At 50.5% G+C, this 23,982-nt stretch overlaps 1 protein-coding gene across 2 annotated transcripts in view; it reads right to left on the bottom strand.

Moving 5' to 3' along the window:
• The window catches only part of STXBP1 (syntaxin binding protein 1), a 61,983-nt gene extending 38,579 nt beyond the window's left edge, over nt 1-23,404 (bottom strand). Inside the window, exon 1 of one of the 2 annotated variants that reach the window (XM_045845994.1) lies at nt 23,203-23,404. In XM_045845994.1, coding sequence (XP_045701950.1) covers nt 23,203-23,239 — 37 coding nt within the window. In that variant the 5' untranslated portion in view covers nt 23,240-23,404. The remainder of the gene's footprint in view (nt 1-23,202) is intronic. The other variant, XM_045845995.1, reaches the window with a different exon arrangement.
• Nucleotides 23,405-23,982: the final 578 nt, after the last annotated feature.

Here is a 23,982-nt window from a genome sequence, read left to right as displayed (position 1 = left end):
ACTTTGCCATGGCAACCGTAACCACTCCACTCTTTCCCAGTGTGCACTGGGCTGGGACCCCGGGACACCGTGACTCCGGGACCCCACCCCCTGTCCATCTCGGGGCAGCTGGCAGTTCCGCTCCGGGGCCCCGGGACGCCTGTCCCTCCTTTCCCGACAGCACGCCAGACATCTGAAGACGGCGACCACGTCTCTGAGTGTCTTGCTCTGGGCTGAGGATTCTCTTTGCTTAAAAAAGAAACAAAACCAAAAACGCATTTTTCTGGGTGGAATAAGATACTACACACGACAGGAAGAAATGGTTCGCATCCTTGGGAACAAGGCTTCCGGACACTCACAAGATGCTTCCCCGAAGTATAGACGAACTACTGGTAACCTAACGACAAACCACTTTTTTTTTTTGGCTCTTAGGTTGTTTTGAATATAGAAGTAGCACATCCTCATTGAAAAAACCCAAACAACAGAGACAGACATGCATATTTTCAAAGCGAGGTGGCCACCCTGGAGGAGGCGGCACTGCCAGTTCGGGCTCGTGGTTCCGGGCCCCCCTCCCTGCGCACCGGCAAGCGTGGGAGGGACGCTGCGCCCTCGCGGCTCCCTGGGCGAGGTCTGGGGAGGTAAAGTAGCTCCAGTGTCACTTTCTGCTTCTTTGGTGTTTAAGAATTAAATCGGAAAGAACCTTGGTGGTCACCCAAGGCCAGAGTCTGAGCCCCTCATTTCGGGATTGAGGTGTCCCTGCACCACACAGCCATCGGGAGCGGGCGAGGCCCCCGCCTGTCACTCCAGAGCGAGCAGAACCGGCTCTCTGGCTCCCTGTCCAAATGCTCTTCCCACTACACCCTGTCTCTCAGGCACAAGCACGGACGAGGCTGTGAACTTGAACCCAGGCATCCTTTCCTCCGTTACTGCAGTGTTATTTGTTATTGCAGTGCCACTTGATACAGCAGAGCAAAGTGGTTCGGAGGCATTTTGGAGGCGGACGGTTGGGATTCAAATCTCTGCTCCTCCATCCACCAGCTGTGACTTGGGAGAGTTATGGCGTCTGTGTCAGTTTCCCTATCCGCGAAGTGGGAACACAGTGGGAACGCCCACGCACGCCTCAGGGAGTTCCTGCGAGGATGGAATGAGAGCAAAAAGCACACAGCTCCCTGCCTGGAATGGTACTGCCACTCTGCTGGCCACCTCCACCGTCATCTATTTTAAATGTTATTTGACTTTCCTAAAAAGAAAGAATCCAGTGATCTACAATCTCCTCCACGGACTTCACGAGATGTCTCCTTTCCTCCACTTTGCGTCTCTGCGCACGAAGTCTTTACCCCATTCAGTAGTGATGAGCTACCGAACCCCTGCTCAGAGCCAGACCCTCTCCGAGTACGGGAAAGGCCACAATGGACGGACGGACAGACGGGCTGAACGAGACGGCTGCTGTCAGGTGCCTCCCCCGATGTGGGAGGGAGACAGCCAGTGAACACAAGGGAACACAGGAGATATTTTGGAGACTAAGTGACGAAAGGAAACGTTAAAGGTGAATGAACTAGAGCGTGGCAGGGGGCTCGGGAGAAGGATGTCGGAGCAGGTGGCCAGGAGCAGAGCGCCCTGTGAAAGCCTGGGGGAGGTTCTCCAGGCACAGGAAGAGCGGATGCAAAGTCCCCCATGCTGGGGTCAAGAACGGGGCTGGTTAGGCTGGAGGGAAAGCAAGCATGGGGAGGGGAGACTCAGCAAGCTCGGTGAGAGCGGGAATGGTTCGGGATGCCAGGGAGTGGTGCCTGGAGTCTCGCTTGGTCCTTAAAGCAGTGGCTGCTCGCTGAGGAGGGACTGCACAAGCAGCTCGCCGTGCTCTGCTCCTCGTACACTCGAAGCTCCATTCATTCACCTGCAGACATGACAGCTCCCTCCCCCTCCCCGCACCCTCATTCCTGCCCATCTCTGGCATCTGGCAGAAAATGCCTTGGCAAGTGCCTGCAGAATGAATGAACCCAAGTGGCGGGCCTGAGTGGGGCTTGCTGGGCGTGAAAGGAGCAGTGCTGTTCACCGCGCACCTCGTGGCCGAGCAAGGGGGTTCCACGCGGTGGCACTCGGCAGCCACCTCCACACCCCCTTCCAGAGCCTCTCTCCTGACACCCCCGGATTCCGAGCCCCCAGTTCAAAGGTCACTGCCTGGAAAAAACTCTCAGACACTCTTTCGAGGGGACTGCTGGGGAGAGACGTGTCTTTCCTCTTGAGGAGCAGGACAGGCAAATGACGACTGTCCTGGCCAGTGTGTGTTTGCACGCCAGAGGGGCCTCGAGGTGTCTTCTCCTCGCCTCTCCTCGCTCACGTTCAGTGACAGGTGTGGTGTCACGTGAGTGTACAGACACAAGCACTCGGGGCCAGTGTTTCTGCCAGCTTAGTATTTTTCTACATACTGATTTTTCAACCAGCGTCTGATTGAGATATCACACCTTGGCCAAAATTCTTTTAGAAGTTCCTATGAAAGAGAACTGTTAGGTTACCAACAGTCAATAATCCAGTTGAAATGAGAAAAAAGTGGCCAACGAGAGCAGTAGCGTCTAACACTTGTGTTAGTGTATGTGAGTAGTGACTTACTCTACGGAATACACTGTTACACGTTTTCCATGGATCATCTCATTTAAAGCTCACCGCAACTCCCCGAGACTAAGGATTACAATCACCCCCTGTTACAAAGGAGGAAACGGAGGCCCTGAGAAGTGAAGTATAGCAATTGCACAATAAAATGCACATACACACGTAAAATATATGGGAAGTACAAAAAAAAAGTATAAAGCGATTTCTTGACCTCAAGGGACTTGCAGTCCAGTTGAAGACACTGGACATGGCACCTGCGGGGCACGGCAACAGCCACGAAGACCCGGGGGCGCTGCTGGCGGGCATGGAGGACGCGGCAGCTGGAGAACCACTGGCAGGTCCTCGAGTGGCTAAATGCACAGTGACCACAAGAGTCAGTAGTCCCACCCCGAGGGGTACACCTGAGAGACATGGCCACACAAAAACTGACAAAGCGTGTTCACAGCAGCATTACTCACACTGGCCAAAAGGTGGGGACGGCCCAAGCGGCCGTCAGCTGATGAGTGGGTAACAAACGCAGTGTATCCACATAATGAAATATCACCCAGCCATAAAAAGGAATGAAGTGCTTATAATACATGTTCAATATGAACGAACCTTTAGAACACGCTAAGCTGAAGAAGCCCATCACAAAGGGCCCTGTATCGTGTTATTGCATTTATATGAAATGTCCAGAGTGGGCAATGCCATAGAACTAGAGAGTAGATTAGTAGTTGCCCAGGGCAGGGGGGGATGGAGGAGTGGGGTGGGGGGTGGGGGGTGACAGCTAAACCGCACAGAGCTTCTTTGGGGGGTTTCAGTGAACTCTAAAATTATGACACCAGATGGACAGTTCTGTGAACACACTGAAAGCCGTCGAGCTGTGCACTTTAAGTGGCTGCACAGTGTGGTGCGTGGTTCTTGTCTCAAGAAAGCTGCTTATTTTCAACGTCACAAGAGAACTTTAGATGAAAGCTTCAAACCCAAACAACGAACACGGTTTTGAATAACACAGATTGTTCTACGGTGTCTCCCTCGGAAGACAGCAGCCCTCTCCCACCCCTGTAAGACACCGGTTACCTCACCCTGCAGTGTCCTACAAACTCGTATCTAACTTGCGCTCTGTGGGAGTGAGAGAGACCAACTCGGGGACCCCAGACGGTCAGCCCCAGGGCCAGACCAGGGCCCACTCCCTGCACCTGCTGGAGGACAGTTGGTGAACCCGAGAACGGTCCCGTCCAGGTTTGCTCCCCGGGGGGGCAGGGAGCGGGCGAGAAGGGAGGAGGCCCCTGTTTGGAGTGGTCGCCAGCTTCAGGTCGTGCAGAGACGGGCAGCCGACGGGCAGCCGACGGCCAGGTTCCGCTGCCCTTGCGAGCACCCCCGGAGACCGCAGAGACTCGAGGGCCAGTGCTGTGATGGCTGGCCTTGGGCCGCGGCCAGGGCCGGAGAGGAGCGCGTGATGATAAATGCCTGACACCCCAGAAGCCGAACCCCAACCGCAGACCCACAGACGCTGGACAGAGTTACAGAGAGGACCGTTCCCTTTCTCTTTCACAGGAAATCCTCATTTTCTCCCTTATTTCCCCCCTTCTGCTTCATGAGGCTTAGAGCTAAAAGGTCAAAGAGCTAGAGAGCCCAAAGCAAGGCCACGTGGACCTTGGGACTCTGACTAGGAAAGAAACCTCAAACTGGGGACAAAAAAGAGACTGGGGGCTCTGGGGAGCCCCCAGTCTCACCGGAGATGCGACAGCTCCCAAGGCCCCGTCTCCCCCTCCCAAGGCTGCCCACGGCACCATGCTCTTCGGAGAGACGGAGCTGTGCGGTCCCCAAACATCTGCACACAGAAACAGCAGACCAAAAAAGAAAGCCGAGACAATTCACAGCTTCCTAATATCAATAGCTCATAGTAGCAAATACTATTTAGTTATACTAATACAATATTTTGAAACAGAGACCAGAGACAAAAAAAAAAAATGCTGAAATGGCAATGAATCTTCCAGGACAGAAGGCACCACTATTGCGAAAAACAAACACCGCCTGACGGGTGTGGCTCAGCGGGCTGGGCGCTGTCCCGTTAGCAGGTTCAACTCCCAGTCAGGGCACTCGCCCGGGTTGCGGGCCAGGTCACTGGCCGGGGGCATGCAAGAGGCAGCAGCTCCCTTCTCTTCCCTCGCTAAAATAATAAACAAATAAATCTTTTAAGAAGGTACCAGGAAAAGAAAACACCCCGTGGGGGGTTGGGCTCAGGATGAAACACGGGAAGAAGGCGGAGCTCTGAGAAGGGAAGAATCACTGAGAATCCGAAAGAGTCGGCCGCACTTGCAGGAACTCCCACTGGAGAGGCCCACGGGGTGAGCCCCCCGCCAGTCGTCCACACCCCACAGGAAGACTAGTTCCGCCGACCCGACGCGTTCTGACGCGTCCCGGTTTCCATCCCCGTGGCCGGCCGGCCCGCCGGCCCGCCTCCCACCTCGCCCGGCTCTCCCTCGCCATCTCACACCTGAGCTCCCGGCCCGTCACTGTCCGTTTGGGAGAGCCTTCAGAAGCAAACTCTTTGCCTGAGCCCTCACCATGCCCTGTTCCTGCCAACTTGCCTTATCAAACGTTTACAAAGAGCCCAAGTGGATTTTTTGTTTCTCTGCTTAAATCCCTGCACCGGAGGCCGTTTCCCCTGGCCGTTTGTCCTAAAAATGTACAAGTGGGCCGGCCCCTGCCTCCCCCCTCACTCGGGCCTCGTCTGAACACTGGCCTCGGACTGTGCGCTGGGATGACGCGCCCGCTCCGCTTTCAGCCAGGGGGTGGGCGGGTGGCCGAGAGCTGACCGGTGAGGTCCATCTCCCCAAATGACACAACTTAGTAAAAAGCTCTGTGGCAAAGGCCACTCTACTGAGGATGTATGCTGGGGCCTCCAGCGTCAGTGGAAATGACCCTAGACTTCACCTGACTTCCTGCTTCACGGTGGGCTAGTGAGCCCGTTGTGAAGGAAACCCCTGGACTTGCGGGGGCCCGCGTATCCTTCAGCCGGTTTCAGACTCTGTGGCTGCCCGGCAGGCGGCCTGCACGCCCCGCTCAGCGGGGAAGGAACATGTGGCCAGGAGAGCCAGCGGCTCTGCTGTTACGCAACTAGGGTGTGGTGGTCTGCAGCCGCTGGCGGGCGGCCACTCCCCTCCTTCCTTCCTGGAACTCAGTTCTTATAAACGAAGAAGCCTTATTTTAAAAGTCCGAGTCTGTAGTCTTAATTTCTACGACAGATGTGTGGTGACTGACTTAGCAGGCCCGGGACAGCGGAATCCAGCTCCAGTGGGCCCTGTGCCAGGGGCAGGGAGCACTGAGAACCAACCCCATGGGCCGGGAAGATTCCCAGCAGTTTCGGGAACCGGCAGCACCAGGTACCTCTGCGCCGTAGTGCGATGGGGCAGAGGCCTGTTGGTGGGAAGGGGTTTGGGAAGCAGCTACATCCTAGATCCACTCTATCAGTTCCCTTCACTGGCTGACCGTCCCTCTCCCAACACAGCAAAACACTGAGAACTTCCTCTTCGGAGGGTGTATAGAGTCCCTGGACTGGGGGACCCACGGCACAGTGGAGAACGTGAATGAGTCTCACACTGCAAACAGGGACTGCATGGCCATATGTATGCAGGGACTGTCCGAGAACCACCCTCCACACCGGGTCCTCTTCATCCACTGGGCTCCCAGAATCCTGGCAGCCAGACCTTTATCTCCGGGGCAGGAGACAGAAAGAGACCTCTGGGGAATCGAGCCCAGGAAGAAAAGTCTCAAGCTGCCGACATTGGGGATTCCCCAACAGACAGGCGGCCCAGAGCGGAGCCGTCCATAAGGTCCACGCCCCCGGTCAGCGCCAGGGTCTCTCAGGCTACACCCCCAGCGGCCAGCCGGGGGCGCTCCACCGTGGAGGCCAGCTCCTACATGGAGCGTAGACACTAAAGCAAATGAACAGCAGCAAAACCTGGAGGGAACAGACTATGCAGAGATTTTGTTTTTAATTTTTTTTTAAGAGAGAGAGACATGAAAGGCCCTGGCTGGTGTGGCTCACGTGGTTGAACATCATCCCAAAAAGCAAAAGGCTGTGGGTTCGATCCCCAGTCGGGGCACTTGCCTGGGTTGTAGGCCAGTCCCCAGCTGAGGCACATGTGAGAGGCAACCATGTTTCTTTCTCTCACACGTCAGTGTTCCTCTCCCTCTCTTTCTCCCTCCCTTCCCCTCTCTCTAAAAATAAATAAATAAAATCTATGAGAGAGAGAGAGGAGAGAGGAAAGAGAGAGAGAGAGAGAGAGAGAGAGGGAGAGGGAGAGGGAGAGGGAGGGAGAGAATGAGAGAGAACTCGGGAGAAAAGACTGAAATTATTTAAGAGGTCAATGGCATCAGGTGCCAGATGGCAGGGGGCCACCGCATGTCTAAACAATGCTGGCCGGGGGGCCAGCGTCAGCCTGCAGCCCGTTTTCGTGCACTTTAAGCTAAGACCATGGGTGGCAGAGATCACGCATGGACCACGGAAACTCACATATTGACCACATGGCCCTTTACAAAAGAAAAAAAGGAAAAAACCGGATCCAGGTCTAGCACAATGGGTAAGAACAGACGTAAGCGGAGGCAAGCCGCTACGACAGTCCAGAACTCTGGGGGACAGATGGGAGGTCCCGGAGGGGAAGATACGAGACATATGCAAAGGCTCAGGAACCCAATGTCTCCCAACTTCCCGAAGGCAGAACTGGAAACAAGAGAACAGAGGAGCAAAGTCTTCAAGATTCGGAAGGAAAAGAACTTCCAACGTAGAAATCTATGTCCCTCCAAACCGTCAAGCAAGTCTGAGGCTAAAGCAGCCACTTCCAGACATGCAAGGCCTCGATACGTTACCTCCCTTTTCTCAGAAACCCCTGGGAGGTGTGCTCCAGCAGAAAGGAGAGGACCAGAAAGGAGGACGTGAAATGCAGCAGACGGGACGTACTCAAAACCAGAGAGGTGAAACCCACGCCCAGCAGGACGGTGCATGGAAGTGCGGGCAGCAGCGGTGCGCTGGAGGGAAGACGGCAGTCTGTCTGTGCGGCCACGTGGCCTCACGGTCACCCACGTGGCCATCAGGCCGTGCTCCTTGCTCCCCAGCGCGGACCCAGGTGTCCCTGGCATGTCCCTGCTACAGTGCAGGTCTGCTGGTGGCGGGTTCTTTCTGTTTTTTTTTTTTTTTTTTTTTTTTTTTAATGTCTGGAAGTGTTTATTATTGTTTTGTTACTGCAGGATATATCCTCTGACCATAGAATTCTAGGTTAATAGTTTGTATCTTTCAGTTCTTTCAAGGTAATTAGTCTACTGCCTTCTAACTTACATTGTTTCCAACAAGAAATCTGCTGACATCTCTGCTTCTGTTCTGCACATAATGTGTCTTCTCTCTCTGGCTAATTATTTTTTTCCCTTTTTTTCCTAAATCACTGCTTTTTAATCAATTTGATTCTGGCGTGCCTTTGTGTAGATTGCTTCTTGTTGCTTATGCTTTGAGATTCACTGAACTTCCTCGACCCGAGTTCACAGTTTCCATCACATTTGGAAAACGGTCAGCTGGTATTTCTTAAAATACTGTTCTCGGAGCCCCGCGTGCTCCTCCCTAAAGGGGCTCCGATTACACACACACATCCGGCTCCTTGGGGCTGTCCCCAGCTCACTGCTGCTCCGGGTTCCCCCAGCCACTTGCCTATGTTTCACTTTGGATAGTTTCCATTGCTATGTCTTCAAATTCGCTCATGTTTTTCTTCTGTGACATCTGGAGAAACCCTAACCCTTTAGTAAAGGTACTTATATAGAGAGATAAATACAAGTATGATAAGAGGTTAACAACTGTGAAATCTAGGCATAAGGTAGGTGGATGACCATTGCACTGTTCTTTCAACTGTCCACTATGTTGAAAATTTTTCAGCAAGAGACGGGCGGCAGGGGAAGAAGGGGTATAGCCATTCTATGAGAGACTGAGCAGCTCATCCAGTCTCAGTGAAAGCCTGAAAAACACCTGTTAGTCCAACCTGAGTTTCAAAGCTCCTTAAGGGATAAATGGGGGGTTGGAGAGACAGAGAGAGAAAAGAAGGGGGAAGAAGAGAAAGAGGGGGAGGGAGGGGAGAAGAGGAAAAAGAAAGGGGGAGGAGGAGAAGAGAGACTGACTGCATCATACAACCGAAACAGTCAAGTTCAAGGTGACCCGACCTTGTCCAAGGAAAACAGCCTGGAAAACTCTCAGTGGCCACATGATTGCCTCATCCTAAAATCCCAGACAGGTGCCTTTACCCAGACACGCCGAGGTCTGCAGACCGAGTCATTTGTAAGGGGCCTGCCTCACAGTGACCTGCGTGGAGAGCCTGGAGCCTCAGAGCAGCACGGGCTGGAGGAGACTCTCGCTCGCTCGGCCCCAGTGTCCTGTTCCCCTCAAATCCGCAGCAACGAGGACCGACAACATCTCCGCGTCCAGAGACCAGGAAAGGGCTCTCGACTCCCTCCCCTGGCTGCACCCGCTCGAGAAGATGGGTGAAAAGGAGCTCTGGGAGGAGAGGATCAATGGGCTCACGTCCCCCTGCCTCTCCCAGTGTGGGGGCTCTGAGAGACCATCTAAGCCTGTCAATTCTTCCTTCTTCCCCCTTCGCTGGCAAACAGAAGCAGCTTTGTTCCTGCTGCCGTTGAAGGAAGTTCACGAGGATCGTCGGCGGGGAAGTCCTGAGTTACATCTCAGCCCAGTACAGGCAGCCCGTCCGCCCTCCCAGTTCTAATGCCCCCAACAGCTCGTACGCATCATCGTGAGTCTACGCTGGCTCGGAACGTGAAAACGACGCCGTCTGTCCCCAGCAGCCACGGAGAAGGAGAAAATCCTGCCGGCGTGGTCCACTCGACAGGCTGGTCCAATCCGACTTCCCGCCGTGGGCGAGAGGCTGGGCCCGACCCTTCCAAGACCCTTCCCAGAGCCAAGGGTCTACGCCGGGACGGCACCATGACCCAACACAAAACCCAAATCCTCGGAGCTTCGCACTCTGATGACGACAACCACTTCCTCCTCAAAGCGATCCTGAATAGTGACGTCCACACAGGCAAAGGCTGGCTTGCAGGCCCAGGGGAGCGCCATGGAGAGAAACACGGAAAAGCTTTCGCCTGCGGAGCCTCCCAACCTGGAAGGCGGGGGCTTGCCCCCCCGCAGACTCCCGGCTGGCAGCCCGAGCCTGGGGGCCCTGGGAGCCACAGCACCGCAGATCCTGGTCCGCTCTCGGTTCTCATCCTTCAAGCCTGCTGGCTACACCTCCTGTCTTCAGGCCGCAGGCACCCGAAACACGCCGCCTCCGCCAGCCATCCTTCCCCGGCAAACCTGTCTCTTCTCCTTCTTACATATCTCAGTGAATGGCCCAGCCTTCCAACCAGCTGCCCAGGCCAGAACGCCGGGGATCTTGCCAATGCCTCTCCCTCATCTGCCACAGCCAGTCAATCACCACGACCCGACACCTACACCCCCCGAGACTCCTTCAGGCGCACCTTCTGCCCACCAGCTGCTATTTCTCCGTCACTAGCAGAGATCCCCCTCCTCACCTCCACCCTCCCCAGCCTGGGCCAGCACGGGCTTCCTAAAGAAACCCTCTGCCCTCAGCCTCCCCCCTGCATCCACTCTCCACCAGCAACCAGAGATCTTTCTCAGCCAAATTCCTCTCTGACTTAAAAACCTTCAGTGACGTCCCACTGCTCCTGGAATAAAAAGGAAAGTCCTCCACAATGACGGAAGAGCCCCGAGGACCTCTCCAAGACCCCTCTCACCCCCTTGCCCCCCAGCTGCAGCCACACCGAGGCCTTCTTGTTGTCTCGCCACGCCTGCACGTGCATCTACCTGACTCTAGACTCTCCCCCGGGCCCCTCCAAGCCCAGCCTTCCCCCGGCTAACTCCTCCTCGGCCCCCCGCTCTCCCTCGGGCCCCCTCGTTCCCAGGCCTTGTTGGGAGCTCCCACGGGCTCCAGTGTCATCGTGCCCTCGGCTCCTCTCAGGGCGCTGACCCCGATGAGTCGCCCTGGCTTGTCTAAATCCCACGAGGACCAGGTCCCCTTATGCGCCACTCCACCTGCTGCCCTCGGTGCAGCTCCCGGGACGCAGAGAGACTGCACGGATGTTGGTCGAGTGACTGAAAACCTGGTCCTAGAACCCCCCCACGCTAAACTAGAAACGAGCTGTGATACACGAACCTGGGCTCCTCTGACGTCTCAGAAGGCCTCCAAACAAGGATTGAGTGTTAGAGACTCTGACTTAAATCCCTATCTTCCAGTGATTTCTTAAAAAATGTGTTTGCATCCTGGCTGGCGTGGCTCAGCGGATTCAGTGCCAGCCTGCAAACCAAAGGGTCGCGGGTTCAATTCCCAGTCAGGGCACACGCCTGGGTTGCGTGCCAGGTCCCCAGTTGGGGGTGCGCGAAAGGCAACCAGTCAATGTATATCTCACACACTGAGGTTTCTCTCCCTCTTTCTCCCTCCTTTCCCCTCCCCCTATAAATAAATAAATAATCTTTAAAAAATTGTGTTTTTTTCCTCTACTTTTCTCCATCTTTAATTTTTCCTCCAAGAACAGGCTTTCTCGGTGTGATAAATACTTAATATCTCATTCGCCTCTCCAAGGTCAGCTCTTAGACAAAATAATTAGTAGACATTTCAAGTGAAACGTCAGTGTCGTACAAAAAAACAGGAAGAGAGGAGCGCTGGAAGTCTGCCCTGTGAGAGCTCGCCATCCGGGCTGCCCGCAGTTATGCCGGCTCCGGAGCCCCAGACACATTTACGAAGATCAGATCGGTGCCCGTCAGAATAAATTACTTCATTTTAACCAATGCGAACCTTCCCAAAGGTTATCAGCGCAGGCAACAGCTGTCTGATGTCTAGCCGTTATTAGATTATACGTCTATCAAGAGCATACGTGACTCGTTTCCTTGGTTCTTCTAATGATTTATCCAATAACTGTGTGCAGGTATACTAAGCTCTGTAATTTTATCTATAAAATAATAAAACCTGCTTTGTAGTGACTCCTGTTTTCCCAGCAATGTTTTAATGCGAGCCTTAAAAGACTTCTGTAATGCTGAGGTTAGAATCCCCAATTTAAAAAGAGGATAAACTACACTCCCAGGTCACCCGGCCACTAAGCATTACAACTGGAACTGTTAGCGCTGGCTAGTGCGGCTCGGTCGGTTAGAGCGTGGTCCTGTAAACCGAAAAGTCACGGGTTCAATCCTCAGTCAGGGCACATACGTGCGCTGCAGGGTTGGCCCGCAGTCGGGGCATGTGAAAGAGGCAACCGGTTGGCATTTCTCCCCCTCTCCCCCTCCTTCCTCTCTCTCTCAAATCAATAAGCATGAAACAAACCTGGGAGCGTTGGCTCGACGTCTGACTTCTAACCCGGAACTTTTTCCAATACCCAACGCTGCAGTTAGTTACCTACAAGCGAGCTCCTGTAAGACTGTCAGCTGATTTCTCAAAAGAAATTTTGCAGGCCAGAAGGGACTGGCAAGAAGTATTCAAAGAGATGAAAAGCAAGGACCTACAACCTAGATGACTCTACCCAGCAAAGCTACCATTTAGAATCGAGGGACAGATACAGAGCTTCCCAGACAACAAAAAGCTAAAGGAATTCATCACCATCAAACCAGCATTACAAGAAATGTTACAGTCTTAAGAAGAAGAAAAAAATTAAAAATATGAATAATAAACATCCATAAGAAAGAATGAAATCTAGCCCTGGCTGGCATAGCTCAGCACATTGAGCGTGGGCTGCGAACCAAAGCATCGCAGGTTCGGTTCCCAGTCAGGGCATGTGCCTGGGTTGCAGGCCAGGTCCCCAGTGGGGGCCACATGAGAGGCAACCACACATTGATGTTTCTCTCCCTCTCTTTCTCCCTCCCTTCCCCTCTCTAAAAATAAAGAAATAAAATCTTAAAAAAAAAAAAGAATGAAACCTTACTATTTGCAACAGCGTGGACGGACCGAGAGGGTATTACACTAAACGGAATAAGTCAGTTGGAGAAAGACACATACCATATGATTCCGTTTATATGTGGAACCTAAAGAACAATATAAACAAACGAACAAAACAGACACAGACTTATGGATCCGGGGAACAGACCGATGGCTGGCGGAGGGGAGGGAGCTGGGGGGCTGGGTGAGGCGGGCGAAGGGACGGCGAAGTGCAGGTCGGCGGTGACGGAGCGGTCACACGGGGACGTGGAGGGGGGCACGGGGAGCACAGCTGGGAACACTGTGACAGCCGTGTGTGTGTGTGGGGCCGGCGGGCGCAGGAGCCACCAGGGGGAACGCTCTATAAAGTGTGTGACTGCCTAACCACTAAGGGGTAAGCCTGCAACTAACACAAAATAATATTAAATGTGATCTGTAACTTTCAAGCATTTTTCATTAAAAAAGATTAAAATTTAAAGTAAATAAATAAAACGAACTCTTAGATACCTCACCCCAACCCCAGCCCTAGCAACAGCCCCGGGCTGAGCGAGGCCATCACGTAAGAGGACCCAGCTGGGGACTCTCCGAGCGCCGCCCATCCAGGCAACCACAGGGCTGGGGCTCGGGATTTATGGCTGCCGAGTTGCCAGCGACAACTATAAAATTTGGCCTGGCTACTCCACTAAAGACAAGATACTTCATTAACTGCCAAATACCTGTTTGCTTAAGAGGTGCTGCTGTGTGCCAAACACAGCCCGGGGGAAGACCTTTCGGTGCCCGTTCAACAGCCCTCTGGATCCTGTGGCAGATGAACGCCCTCTTACCTCTGACGGTCAACACACGGGTGACACCCGGGTCCCAAACCACCTCTCATGGGAATGTGGCCCAAATTTAAACTACTTATCACCCATAAGCATTGCATTTGATTCAAAACAAAGAAAGACTATATTTAGAAATAAATGGAAGAACATTGCATATTAAAAAACTATGGGGGGGGGGCGAATAAACCTATGGGATTCAACTGAGGCTGTACTCAGCCTTAGATGCTTTTATTAGAAAAAAAAAAAAAGAAAGCCCTGGCTGGCGTAGCTCAGTGGATTGAGCGCGGGCTACAAACCAAAGTATCACAGGTTTGATTCCCAGTCAGGGCACATGCCTGGGTTGCAGGTCATGGCCCCCAGCAACCACACATTGATGTTTCTCTCTCTCTCTTTCTCCCTCCCTTCCCTCTCTGAAATGAATAAATAAAATCTTTTAAAAAAAGGATTAACCAAGCATTCAAAATTAAATTAAGAGCACACACCCACAACATAGATGGAAGAACCTCATTTTTAAAAAAAGACAATTAAAATAGACAAGTCTCTAGCAAACATTTCCTTAAAAATAACAACACAAACAGGGCGGAATGAGAAAGAAGGTCCCAACTCCCAGTGCGGAATATCTTTTCAAAGTTCTACAAATTTAATTTACTCAATAAATTGGAAACTTTCAAGTGAAAAGGCCTATTTTATAAGAAAATATAAATTGCCAAAACTCACTCAAGCAAAAGCAGAAGCAGAAATTCTAAATAAATAAATAGTAATCAAATACACTTAAAAGGCTGTCAAATATTTAACCCCCCCCCAAAAAACAACAACAACAACAACAAATCAAGTAGTTTTATGGGTAAATCATGTCCATCATTCAAGGAAGGGAATATCCGTGTTATCTGATCTACTCTGGAGCACATACAAAGACGAGGAACTTCCCCGTCCATTTCAGGAGAGAAAGGTTCTGGTGCTGAAGACCTAAAAGAGATTTAAAAGAGAGGAAGAACTACTATGTATAATATAGAGTTCCATTACTCATTCAAAATATTCAGTGAGTGCCCACTATGTACCAGCACTGTTCTTCTAGGACGATCAAACAAAGAAACCCGTGAGAATGGAATGTCAAATTGGACAATTCAGCATAGCAAGTGGGATAGGAAATTCCGGGGGGAAACCAGGGGACGTTTCCATTTTATACCAAGTGCTCAGAGAAGACCTTACTGGTGAGGCGGCGGCATCTGACGACAGACCTAGAGGAACTGAGGAGACATGCATGCAGGCGTCGGGAGGAAGCACACTCCAGACGCAGGGACCAGCAAAGACAAAGCCCTGAGATGGGATCACACTCGGAATGACCAAAGAACAGCGAGAAGGCTACGATGTTAGCAAATATAGATGCAAGAATAATGAGTAAAATTTAATAATGCAGAAAGAGAACGATGCGTGACTATCAAGTGAAGTTTATTTAAAAAGTTTAATGAGCCCCAGTTGGTGTGGCTCTGTTGCTTGAACAATGGCCGGTCAACCCAAGGGTTGTTGGTTCGATTCCCAGTCAGGGCACATGCCTGGGTTGCAGGCCAGGTCCCCAGTAGGGGGTGCACAAGAAGCAACCACACATTAATGTTTCTCTCCCTCTCTTTCTCCCTCCCTTCCCCTCTGTCTCAAAATTTTTTTTAAAAAGTGTAATGACTGATCAGTATTAGAATTACATTGCATTACTAGATTAAATAAGAAAAAACTATAGGATCATTTCAACAGAAACAGAAAAAGTGGTTACTTCCGATTTTAGAAACAAAAGCCTTGGTGACCTGGAGCTAGAAGCAAGTAGCTCACATGTCACTCCCCAGGGAAGCTTCCCCACCCCCCCAGGCGGAGGCCAGCCTGCCTGTCACGAGTGACCACAGCGCCCTGCATCACTCCCCTGTAAGTCTCACTGCAACTGGGACTAGTTAATTAAGGCACTCATTGTTAGACGGGAAGCTCTCCGGGGGCCAGGACTAGTACCTGGCACGGGGCTCATAACAGACGCTCCAGGAGTGAGTAAGTCCCACCAGAAGGCGGCAGGACTCGTGTGGAAGCCGCAAAAAGACGGCAGCGAGTGGAGAGATACACTCTGGTGCTTTGCGGGAGACCCAGTTTGCCAAGATATCAGTCCTCTCTGAAGTAACCTATAAACCAAGGGAAATTCCTACGAAAGTTCCAACATTCATCTGGATTGATAAAGGCTAAGGAGAGCCAAGATAACTTTTTGGGGGAAAAAGAATTATAAAGGGAGATTTCCATCTACCAAATTTCAGCACATACTGCAGAGCTCTGGTTACCAGAACACGTTTGATCACTAGTTAAAAAATATTTTGGGGTTTGCCTTTCCTGTCTGATACCATCGTGGGTCATATTAACATGTTTAAAAAGGAGAGTGAATACAAAAAATGACAGTATACATAAAATAGAAATTAGGAAACAGATTAAGAAAATTGATTATGAACTTCGAAAAACTGACTGCAGCTACTACGACTGAAAAGGCATATTGATAAAACACCAGAGAACACAGGAAGTAAAATAATAGCCACCACTTAAAATAATCATCTGTTACACAGAAAGCAATGTACTAGCAATTTATATACATTGCCTCTAATGCTTCCAACAACCCTGCAGACCAAATACAATTATTGTCTTAATTTTACAATTGAGTTTAGCTGATGTATCCAAAATGATAGGTATCATTTTGACTTGTCCCCACGTTACAACTCGAGTCTTCTGATTCCAAAGCCTTATACCAAGATCATTTTTTAAAATTTAGGAATACATTTTCTAGTTATTTTAGAAAACTGCCCTAGACGTGGTTTTCGAGGAAGATAGTAACACTCTTTATAGGAATTACGGAAGAAACCAGAGTCAGTATAAGCAGACAAACTTAAAACTAATAAACACAGGTGCCGTCCCACCCAAACGGATGCTACCACTACACAGGAGTGTGGTCCTGCGGGCCTATGTCGTGCCTCCCGCTGTCCTTTCAGCTGCAGGATCACGGGAAGACCCAGGGGTCCCTGGAGAGGGGCCCAGGAATCAGGGGGATAAGGGACTCAGGGCAGCAATTATTTCCAGACCAGGATGGAGGGTTTTCAGTATTTCGTACCAGCCAAACCAGCATCTGCCCACTGGTAACAGCCTTGAGTTCATGAATGTGGAATGCTCAGAAATTTGGGGGAAACCTGGAAGGGCCTGGACCTAAAGAGAAGACACTATGTGCACGCAGTTTATTTCCAGGGATCTATGTCTTGTCTGCCTGCCTGCCTGCCCCGGGTAATTACCAGTTCTAGGCACTCTGGGGAACGGCACGAGGAACAAGACATGGTCCCCGCCTTCAAGGATCTTATGATTTAACGAAGAAGGAACACTTGTAACAATTATAACCTAGTGCAGAATACAATGAAGTGCCATAAAAAAGAACTGAATGGGTCTGACCTCAGTGGCATAGGTTCGGGGCACATGCCTGGGTTGCAGGCCACTCCCTGGTTGAGGGAGTGGAGAGACAACCGATGATGTTTCTCTCCCTCTCTATCTCCTTCCCTTAGTCCCTTTCTAAAAGTAAATAAATAAAATCTAAAAAAAAAAAAGAATTAAATGGTGTCAATAGAGTTAGAGAAGAAATTTCTATTCCAGACAGGAGAAAAGGAAATGCCTTATTGGAAAAAATATTATTGAACAGGCCTTAGAGGGTAAGGAGGTTCCCAGGATGAACAAACTTATATTCAAATCCTTTGAAAAAGAGAGGAGGTTCAAAAATATACTTTTAATTAATAAACTGGAAATGAAGACATAATGGGACCATTCAACAACAATTTCTAAATTTTAAAATGAATTGTCTATAAAGACATAGACTCACAATTACAAGAAAAAGTTTTTATCAAAAAAAGAAAAAAGATAGATTAAAGAAACAGAAAATCTGATCAGATTTAAGTACATAGTCATTGACGCTCTCCACTTTTACTCTTAAATATTTTTTATAAAAGATTCTATTCGTTTATTTTTAGAGACAGGTGAAGGCAGGGAGAGAGAGAGGGAGAGGCACATCAGTGTGAGAGAGACATCGACAGGCTGCCTCCTGCACGCCCGGGAGCAGGGACAGAGCCTGTCACCCAGGCCTGGGCCCTTCGAACTGAACCTGCGACCTTTTGCTTCAAGCGGGGATGACTCTCCAACCAACTGAGCCACACTGGCTGGGTCTCCGCTTCTGCTTTTAAAAGGCAGAGTAAGGCCTGGTTGGCGTAGCTCAGTGGATTGAGTGTGGGCTACAAACCAAAGTGCTGCAGGTTCGATTCCCAGTCAGGGTACATGCCTGAGTTGCAGGCCATGACCTCCAGCAACCGCACATTGATGTTTCTCTCTTTCTCCCTCCCTTCCCTCTCTAAAAATAAATAAATAAATCTTTTTTAAAAAGGCAGAGTAAAAATAATAACTTCGAATGAAAATATGTAGGTTCAAAAGACAAAAGTGGACAATGTAATTTAAAAACGGGCAAAGGATCTGCACAGGTATTTCCACACGGATGCACAAAGGACCAACAAGCACAAGGAAACCTGCTCGGTGGCGTCACTCCCACCAGGGGAGTGCAGATCACAACCACGGGGGGCCATCACTTCAGGCCCGCCAGGGGGGCTGTGACCCAAAAACAGATAACAACAAGTGCGGGTGAGGACGTTATGAAATTGGAACCCTCAAAGAGTGCTGGTGGGAATACATTTAACAACGGTGCAGCCACTCTGAGGCCGTTCGGCAGGTCCTCAAAAAGTTACATATTGCGTTACCAACTGACCCAGCAATTCTATTCCTAGGTAATAGCTACCCAAGTGAATTGAAAATATATGTTGACAAAAATTTTAAAAAATGTACCATAAATTCTTCCAATCCATGAATGTGGTGTATCTCTTCATTGATTTAAGCTTTCTTTGGTTCCTTTAATCAGCGTTTTGTAACTTTCAGCATACAGATCTAGAACACATTCCTTCAGCTTTAAGTGTACCTAAGTATCTCATGGTTGTTTTGTTCTAGTGTAAATGGCACTATTTCCAATTTCAGTTTCTAATTGTTCATTGTTTTTGCATATCAAAATACAACTGATTTTCATAAATTGACTTTGTATCTTGCGACCTTACAAAACTACATACAAATTCTCCTTATCACAGGGTTGCTCCCTTATTTGTGAAGCTAATAATTGTGATTTTCACAATGCAATACAGCAAAGAAACTAAAACATTAAAAGTAAATTCGCTGTCCTGGCTGGTGTGGCTCAGTGGATTGAGCACCAGCCTGCGAACCAAACAGTCACCAGTTTGATTCCCAGTCAGGGCACATGCCTGGGTTGTGGGCTGTGTCCCCATTTGGGGGTGTGTACGAGGCAACTACACATTGGTGCTTGTCTCCCTCTCTTTCTCTTAAAATCTTTTTTAAGATTTTATTTATTTATTTTTAGAGAGAAGGGAAAGGAGAGAGAAAGAGAGAGAGAGAGAGAAACATCAGTGTGTGGTTGCTGGGGGCCGTGGTCTACAACCCACGCATGTGCCCTGACTGGGAATCAAACCTGCGATGCTTTCATTCGCAGCCCGAGCTCAATCCACTGAGCTACGCCAGCCAGGGCTTAAATAAAATCTTTTAAAAATTAAAATAAAAAATGGAAAAAATGCAACGTGTACTTAATATAGTTCACAATATGCTTGTTTCTAAGGGGGGAAAAGGGTAAGAAATGAATAGTGCTTCTGTCGAGATGTTCTCTCAACTTGTGACACATCCTATGAATCACAGCCCCACCTGAAAAAGGTATTACTTAATGTACAAATGGAAACTGCATTCTTCTCCAAAAGAATGGGATTCTTGTAAGCAAGTATGAGGAGAAGCCATAGGAAACCGTAAGAAAAACACACTATACGGTCTATAATCCTTGCATCTTTGGAACACACTGACAAAACTTCAGGGAACAGGAATAACCTCTAGATTATACAACAGGGATTTACATAATTGAAACATCAACTACTAATATAAAACAGATATAAAAATGCCACAAAAAGCCCTGAGTGCTGTGGCTCAGTTGGCTGGGCGTCATCCCGCGCAAAGCAATAGGTCGCCGGTTCAATTCCCGGTCAGCACGCATGCCCGGGTTGTGGGTTCAGTACCAGGTTGGGGCACATGTGAGGGGCAAACTGTCGATGTTTCTCTCCCTCTCTTTCTCCCTCCCTTCCCCTCTCTCTAAAAATAAATGAAAACAAAATGTTTAATAACGCCACAAAATGAAATTGTTCTTTCTCTTACAATCTCTTTGTAAAGAGCAGTAGACAACATTTATGGGGGGGGCGGTAAATCCATCGGTAGGACTGGGGACAGAAACTGGGTCAGATTACATACCGCCCGCATGCTCTTCAGGTCCACGCTGCCATTGTCCAGTCCATTTGCACCTTCTTCAAGACGGTCATCCGAGATTCTGCCTTCTCCCCCCAGGCTCCGGTCCCACAGGACAGAGGTGGTCTGTCTCTTCTCAGCATCCTCTCGCACTTTTGCGGACCCTCTTTGTTTATCTTTTCATGATGGCATTTACTGAATTTACCATATGGCAAGAAGTCGGCCAAATGCTATGCCTGCGTTACCTCATTCAATACCACAGAACCCCACAATGCAGGTATTAGTGTTACACTTTTTAGAGATGGAGACATTTAGGCACAAAGAGGTTCCATTATTTATAAAAGTCACACGGCTAATAAACAGCAGATGAGAATTTTATCCCAGGTACTCTATTTCCAGAGCCCACTCCCTAAACTGCTACACATCAGCTGAAGTCATTCATTCAGTATTTATGGAGCACCCAGCACGAACGCACGACGCTACAACTAGATGTAAGAATGAGACAAGGTCCTGCCCAGAAGGAACTCCCGGTCTGGTCAGGCAGACCAGCACAAAGAAGCGCAGTACCCTGGGTACTGTGCAGTACCTAAGTGTGTTGGGAAGGGAGGGGAAAAATTTGGGATGGTGGGAAGCATCTCAGAACTCGGGATGGTCTGAGTCCATCATACACCATGAGAGTGCCCCATATTTTAGTCGCTCTGTATCCCTCCATAGTTCCTAACAGGCTCTGAATAAACATGTGTTGAGTGAACAACTAACACTGACCCATTTCTTCTGCTTTCGTTGTGCCCGTACCTATTGTCATTCTAAAACTCAACTCAGAGAGATGTGCCAAGAAGCCCCAGCTACATTTATTTTGCTCTCCACCATATCCTTCTTTGATTCATTCAGTAAGTACTCACTGACTGCCGACTCTGAGCCACCACCGAACTTGACACGTAATACAGCCGTGAACGTGTCAGAGAGACACCCTGCTGTACTGCAAGCCACATTCCAGTGGGTGAACAATCAAACACATACAAAACAAACAAACACTGAACAAGATCATTTCAGATAATAGTTTCAAGTGCTAGGAATAAAATTAATGAGGAAATAGGACAAACAGTGACTACTGGATGTTCATTTACATTGGGAAGACAAGACTTGAAGGGAACATTGAAACTGGTGCATTTTTATTTTTGAAGGAAAAAAAAAGCAAAGCTAGAAATCCCAAAATTAGGAGCCAAAATTAACCTGTGTTATTGACAAAGGACCGCAGTATTTTTTTCCCCAAAATGTATACCTAACTCAATTGTTAAAGGAATAGAACACTATTCACGCATTCCCCGATTTTATGTAAAATTGGTTTGGTTTTATTTTCATAAAAAGTGGCGCGTTATTTCAGAAATGGAAATGTGGCCTTGTTATATATTTATTTTTACCTTTATGCTTGTTTCTAAAAAAGTGAGGGGAGGGGTGGACTAAGGAGCCACCTGCTCGAACAAGGTCCTGGCAAGTGGCAAGGATGCAGAAACTTGATTTTTCTAACACTTAAGGGTTCTGCTTTAAAAACCATCTTATTCAAAACATTCGAAAGAGTGTAATGTAACATTCACACTTCATATTTCCTAACCCTTTAAAAAGGGCATTGGAAGTAAATAGTATGTTTAGAACGAAGAAGAAAGTTTTGTTGTTGTTCTTTTTTTACTAATGTTGCAGGAAATGGACAGCAGGTTCTACAAATTAATTAACACTAATTTTGGCAAGTCATTTAACTGCTCTGGGCCTCCATTTTTTCCCTCCCCCTGCAATTAAAATGAGGGTGTTGGCATTACAGGATCCCCACGGGTTCTCCCAGCCCTGAACACCTTGATTCTGCTTAGGAAATAGAAGGTATGTGATTGAGAACCTTTACTGCATGGGAAGGCAAGTGTTATAGTGGGCACTTAAAAAAAAAAAACAACGGGCTCGTTTGGGATTCATTTTTTATAACAATTTTCTCCTGGTGTAATGGGTATATTTCCTACACATCAACAAAAAAAAATAGAGAAGAAAAAAACAGGAAAAAGAGAGAGGCGAATGTGTTCTATAATAGGAGAAAATCATTGGGAAGGAAACTGATTGCCACCATTTTTATTCTATTTCCTTTCTTACCCTCTGCTTTAGAGAAAAGCCCCGTTCTAATTTTCTCTTAATTCCAAAAGAGGTAGTAGCAAAAACCACAGCGACCCTTGCACATCTTTTTTTTTTGTTGCTGAGGAAGTAGCCAAATTCCGAAGAGGCACAGTCCGTCTACACATCGCCAATCTCAGCACGGAGGACGCCGTTTTCCAAACGTTATCGCCAACATCCGCCCTCACTCCGCCGCGGGCGGCACTCCCCACGATCTGTTTTTTAAAATCCATGCTCGTCGAGCCTTTCATCCACACCCGTCAACAACCATTTCCTCCCTGCAACGGCGGCTCGAACAGCCCGAGCCGTCCGTTCAGGCGAGCCGGGGCTGAGTCGCGCAACCACGGGGACTGCAGACTGCGGTGCTGGGCAGGGCCGCTCCTCCCGCCGCGCGCTCCGGCGTTCCGCGTCACGGGTGTGATTTAGGAGGGTTCAGGACCCTGGGAAGATCCCGCCCTTGAAACCGAGACCCGGGAACCGGAGGCGGCGAGAGGCGGCCTCTGCCCAGCAGAGCCAAGCCTCTGGAGATCTGGCTACTCTCCAGCGGCCAGGAGCGGCCCCGGCGGGTGCGCGGAGCCGCTCCCAGGTGGGTCTCTGCAGCCGGGGACCGCGGCTCCGGCTCGCTGAGAGGGCGGAGGAAGGGGAGGGGGGGAGGAGGGCCCAGGCCGGGATTTCGCTCATCACGACTCACGAAGGAGGGTGGGGGAAAAGGGAGGGGCTGGAGAAGGAAAAAGGAGTGGAAGCAGGGGGCTTAGGGAATAAAGAAAGCAAAGAAGGGGAGAAGGGAAGTGGGGGAAGGTGACGGAGTGAAGAATGAGGTGCAGAAGAGGGTGATGGGGAGCAGAAGGGGAGGGTAACGAACAGCAGAGGGTAAAGGCCAGGTGAAGGGGGAGGTAAAACAAATGGGGCGGGGGGATGGAGTGAAGAGGAAAGGAATGGGGGTGAAGAGGGGAGAGATGGGGAGAAGGAGAAGGAGAAGAAGGGGGTGGAAGCACGAGAGGTGCGGGGACGAAGGGGAGGGATGGAGATAAAGGCGAGGGACAGAAGGAGAGGGGATGGGGTGCAGAGGGGCGGGAGGGGGAGAGGGTGGAATTCGGGAAGGGAAGAGCGAGGGAAGAAGGGAAGCGGACGCGGGCCGCAGGAGGCCGGAGGGACTTCCCTCGGAGGGCGGCGCCGGAATAACGGAGCCCTCCCAGCTGCAAGCCCCCGGCCGGGCGGGGCGAGCAGCCAGCCCGGAGGCCCTGGCGCTGCGGGCAGGTACGGCGCCGGGCTCCTCCCCGGCAGCCGCAGTCCCTGCCCGCGGAGAGGACCCCGACTTCACTTACTCTCTCCGACCACGGCTTTGAGGCCAATGGGTGCCATCGCGCTGCGCGAGTCTTCGGGCTCCGAGCCTCCTCGCGCGACGCCCGCGGACACCGCCGCCTCCCCGGGTCGGCGCGCTCCGCAGGCTGCAGCCCGCCGCCCTGAAGCCGCTCTAGGGACCGAATGACGCTCGGACTCCGCGCGGGGGCGCCGAGCGAGCCAGAGCGAGGCTGCCGACCCGCAGGCGAGCGCGCGCGGGGGCGGGGCCGGCCGGGGGCGGGGTCTTGCTGCAGCCGTTAGCGTCACCCGCGCGCCTACGCCAATCGCACTGCGGCCCGAGGGCTCGGCCCCGCCCGCCGAGATGCGGCTGGGCGCGAGGCGGCCTCTGGCTGGAGCGAGAGCCGCGCCCTCCCCCTCACCTCACGCGCCGCGCGCCCCCGGCAAAGTGCGCGCTCCCGGAGCGCGAGGTCCTAAAGTCCCCGGCGCTGCCTCCGCAGCTGAATCCCCGGCCACACGCTACTCACACTCTCCATTTTCCTGCAATCCAGCAGGTTCTGTTTTTCCTCTTTTTGGTAGCCTTTCATTCTCCCCCTTCCCACAGAAGGCACTCGGCGGCTAGATCTTTTATTAGTTATATGCACAGCCCCAACATAACGTGCCGTTGGCTTATTGACACCATCTCTGTCTCTCTGGGTATCTATCCGTGAATTCACCGTTCACCGAACTGTTAGGTGTCAAGCTCCATGCTAAGCCCCTGACATGAGTCATCTCATGAAATTCTCACAAAAACTGGGCATTGTTTT

Source organism: Phyllostomus hastatus, unplaced genomic scaffold (assembly GCF_019186645.2).
Source record: "Phyllostomus hastatus isolate PE091 unplaced genomic scaffold, TTU_PhHast_1.1 phas_contig_495, whole genome shotgun sequence".
In the NCBI taxonomy this organism is placed as follows: domain Eukaryota; kingdom Metazoa; phylum Chordata; class Mammalia; order Chiroptera; family Phyllostomidae; genus Phyllostomus; species Phyllostomus hastatus.
This window is presented reverse-complemented; position numbering and strand designations above follow the sequence as displayed.